The sequence below is a fragment of the Triticum dicoccoides genome, chromosome 3B, assembly GCF_002162155.2.
Source record: "Triticum dicoccoides isolate Atlit2015 ecotype Zavitan chromosome 3B, WEW_v2.0, whole genome shotgun sequence".
NCBI classification, from domain to species: Eukaryota; Viridiplantae; Streptophyta; class Magnoliopsida; order Poales; family Poaceae; genus Triticum; species Triticum dicoccoides.
The window spans coordinates 697,798,199-697,802,357 of NC_041385.1; the positions used below are offsets into that span (position 1 = coordinate 697,798,199).

The 4,159-nt window shown below is 51.0% G+C and overlaps 1 protein-coding gene and 1 non-coding gene across 2 annotated transcripts in view; both read left to right on the forward strand.

Moving 5' to 3' along the window:
• The first annotated feature begins 775 nt into the window (after nt 1–775).
• The window catches only part of LOC119279819, a 19,991-nt gene continuing 16,607 nt past the window's right edge, over nt 776–4,159 (forward strand). The window contains exons 1-3 of the mRNA XM_037560925.1: nt 776–799; nt 854–1,175; nt 1,457–2,641. Coding sequence (XP_037416822.1) covers nt 776–799; nt 854–1,175; nt 1,457–2,641 — 1,531 coding nt within the window. The remainder of the gene's footprint in view (nt 800–853; nt 1,176–1,456; nt 2,642–4,159) is intronic.
• Nucleotides 2,015–2,146, forward strand: LOC119282992. Its single transcript, XR_005138965.1, has one exon. It is a non-coding gene; the product is annotated as a small nucleolar RNA Z247 (small nucleolar RNA).

Consider the following 4,159-nt stretch of genomic DNA (forward strand, 5'->3'; position numbering starts at 1 on the left):
AGACGACTAGCGAGGGTTGACCGCACAGCAGGACCCCAGGCTCAGGCCGTGGGATGCGATGAAAAGGCCTAGAGCAGATGGGCTGGGCCACTAGGATCTGGTGGGCCCGGTAGTGCTGCTGCGCAGGGAACTGGGCCTCAACGGGAACAACACCTCCGAAAAAAGAAAGCGCTGGCCCAACGGCAGGAAGTAGCCCAGTCGGGACGTTCGCCTTAGCCGGGTGCCTGCATTCGTTAGAGGGCAGCAAAGGAAGCGTGCGAGGGCACGACCCGCCGGCCAGCATTTTGGGCAGGAAGCTGAAGAAGAGAGAACGACAGCTTTCCCGCGCAAGCACCTCCTTGGCGTAGTCGAAGCATGGGAAGAACCCATCATCCATAGACAGCAGGTGAACTGGGATCGTACCCGAAGCCACCCTGCTGTTGTTGAGCTCAAGCTTGAACGTGAAGCACAGGTCATCGACATCGAAGGAGACGGAAACCCATGGCGTTCGCACCTCCGCCGCCCATAGCGAGGAATGGAGGCATAGCCGGAGCTCATCTTCATGCAGCACACCCCACCACACGCCAGCCATCCGCTGTGATCAACACCCGCATTGAGCTCACCAGTCGGTTGCCGTCGTCCCCTACGACTTCCCCCGCCCGCATGCTAGCCGTCCGCTCCGGACACCACCACTCTCCTCCGCCGCTAGCTCCTTGGTTGCCACCACCTCCGCTTGGGCTAATATGCCTGACTGCGTTTGGGGCGAAATAAGGTCAATTTGTTGATCCGATCAGCCATGACAGACACAAATGGTCTGAATGTAAGTGTTGTTTCATTTGTGCCTGACTTGATTGATGTTTGTCCTACACGTCAGGTTCATCCTCAAATTGATTATTTGTTGTTCCAGCTAAATCCAACGCGAGAAGAAACTCTCAACAAAGTCGCCGCTGCCAATGGAGGGGACAGGCTTAGCAAGCTGCCCAATGACCTTTTGCTCAACATTCTGGAGAGGGTGGACACACTCGATGCTATAAGGGCCTACTTCCTATCCAAGCAAATGCTGAAGCTCCCCTCCATGCTCTCAGAGCTCTTCCTAAGTACTGGTTCCATTCTAGGCCACCATGATAAAGCTCGTGTTTTCGGTCTTGGTGAATTCCTCCAAACCAACCGAGCCGTGGCTCATGTAACTGATAACTGTTAGATTTATTGTATAGGGATAGGAGAGGTGTTTAAACTTGTATCTAAATTTTATCTCTTCTTCTCCCTTATCTTCTGTAACGACCTCATGGTCTCCTCACGATCTCTCTCTCTCTCTCTCTCGATCTCTCTGTAATGTGTGCATCAAGGCTTTGCCTCAATATATACAATGCGGCCCGAGACAAAGGGTTCTACGCTTCCCAAACTATTTCACAGGGTAACAGAGCCTCTTCCTTGTCAGATTGAAAGAGATTGCATCTAGCTTACCTTTGTGACCAAGCCATGTCTACCACCTTCGCCGTCATGTCGCCCGGCACCATGGGCCCGATCACCACCACCTCCTCCGCCTCCACCTTTGCCTCCTCATCCACAACCACCAATTCTTTTCTCAGATCACCACCACAGGAGAAGCTGACAAGGGGGAACTTCCTGCTTTGGAAGGCCATCATGCTTCCCCAGATCAAAGGTGCCCAGATGGGGCACCACCTCGACGCAACGAGCCCGCCACCGCTGGCCACTCTCACCATCACCAAGGATGGCAAAGAAGAGCAAGTCGTCAATTTCGCGCGCACTCTCTGGTATGCCCAACAACAAGAACTTCAAGGGTTCTTGATGGGTTCTTTTTCCCGCGAGATCCTTTCCCAGGTGGCCACGATCCAGACGCCGGCCGCGGTGTGGCGCGCCATCAACGACATGTTCGCTGCTCAGAGCCAAGCGTGGGCGATCAACACCCGCATTGAGCTCACCAACCTTAAAAAAGGTAACATGTCCATGGCAGAGTATCTTGGCAAGATCAAAACCCTCACTGATGAAGTCACGTGCACGGCTTCGGCGCTCTCCGATCCGGAGATCATCTCCAAGATCCTTGCTGGCCTTGACATGGAATATAGTCCTGTCGTCTCTGCTCTTGCTGCACGGGTGGAACCGATCACGGTTCCGGAGTTTCATAGTCAGCTCCTCAGTTTTGATACCCGCCTCACTCTCCTCCACGACGGCGATCTCCGGCAATCATCTTCATACTCCGCTTCACGGGGTCGCGGCCGTGGCCGTGGTCACCAGGGCGGCAACCGTGGTGGTGGTCGCGGACGTGGCGCGTCTTCGGGCGATGGCGCCCTCTCTGGTGGCACCTACAGCCACAACACTGAGGGCGGAGGCTACGGCAACAACCATGGGGGTGGCGGCTTCAACTACAACAATGGCTTCCGTCCCTCCTCCTCACGTGGCCGCCCTTGCTGTCAGCTCTGCAAGAAGGCCGGTCATGAGGTCATCGACTATTGGCATCGGTATGATGAAAATTTTGTCCCGGATACTCATTTGGTTGCAGCCGCTATGCGCGAGCAAGGTGGGGACGACGTCTGGTATGTTGACTCTGGTGCTACGGACCACGTCACCAATGAGCTAGAGAAACTTGCCCTTCACGAGACATACCATGGCACCGACCAGATCCACACCGCCAGTGGTAAAGGTATGGATATTTGTCACATTGGTCAAGTTTCGCTTAATTCCCCTAATCTTCAATGTGATCTAGTTCTTAAGGATGTTCTCCATGTTCGTCAAGCTGACAAAAACCTTGCCTCTATGTCTCATTTAGCCACTGATAACAATGTTTTATTTGAGACTCACCCTCGTTATTTTTTCATTAAGGATCGGGCAACGAGAGCACCTCTCTACCACGGTAGATGCGTTGGCGGCCTCTACCCCATCTCATCCGGAGATCTTAGCAACAAGCATCGTCGAGTCTACTCCGTCATCAAGCCCTCTTTGGCGAGGTGGCATCAAAGATTAGGTCATCCCTCATCAGTCATAGTTAGGCAAGTAGTCAATAAAGACAATCTTCCTTTGTCACTTAGTTCAAATAATGAGTTTGTTTGCGAAGCATGTCAATGTGCCAAGAGCCACCGGCTTCCTTATCCTAAGTCTACTAGTGTTTCTCATGCTCCCTTACAATTGATCTTCGGTGATGTATGGGGTCATGCCCGAGATTCATTTGGTCCAAAAAATACTATGTTAGCTTCATTGATGATTACAACAAGTTTACATGGATTTATTTGCTCAAGTATAAATCTGAAGTTTTTACCATCTTCCAAGAATTTCAGAAACTTGTTGAGAGACACTTCGATAGGAAAATTATATCGGTCCAAAGTGACTGGGGAGGGGAGTATGAAAAACCCAACTCTTTTTTCCGTAGCATTGGGATCACTCATTATGTGTCTTGTCCTCATGCTCATCAATAGAACGGCTCTACTGAACGCAAACACCGTCATATTGTTGAAGTTGGTCTCTCTCTTTTAGCTCATGCGTCCATGCCTCTTAAGTATTGGGATGAGGACTTTATCACAGCTACATATCTTATCAATCACCTCCCCAGCAAGGTTATTGGCAACTCTACCCCTTTAGAACGATTGTATAATCAAAAGCCAGATTACAATTATCTCAAAAAATTTGGGTGTGCTTGTTACCCCAACTTACGTCCGTACAATCGTCACAAACTTGAGTTCCATTCCACACAGTGTGTTTTTCTTGGGTACAGTAACCTTCATAAAGGATACAAATGTCTTGAACCATCTACCGGATGCATCCATATCTCTCGTGATGTTATCTTTGATGAAACACTATTTCCTTTTTCAAAACTTCATCCCGATGCGGGCGCTTTGCTTCGTGCAGAAATCACACTTCTATCAGACTCTACTACACATCCTGATCATGGGGGTGAATTAACTGATCATGATCATGTGCAAAAATCCACAGAAAATTGTGTTTCTAATGCCTTTTGTGCATATTCTGCTTGTCATTTTATGTGCACACAGGACAAACCAGAAACGATCTCCGATGCTGATCCTGCTGCCAACGCGCGATCCCAGACGGATTTGCGGCAGACTACAGGCGCGCGATCCCGCGCAGATTTGCCCCTGTGCCCCCTGGTGGCCGACAGCGCAGCCGACCGGGTGGGCCGCACCGGTCCAGGCGCGTCCCGCCAACCTTC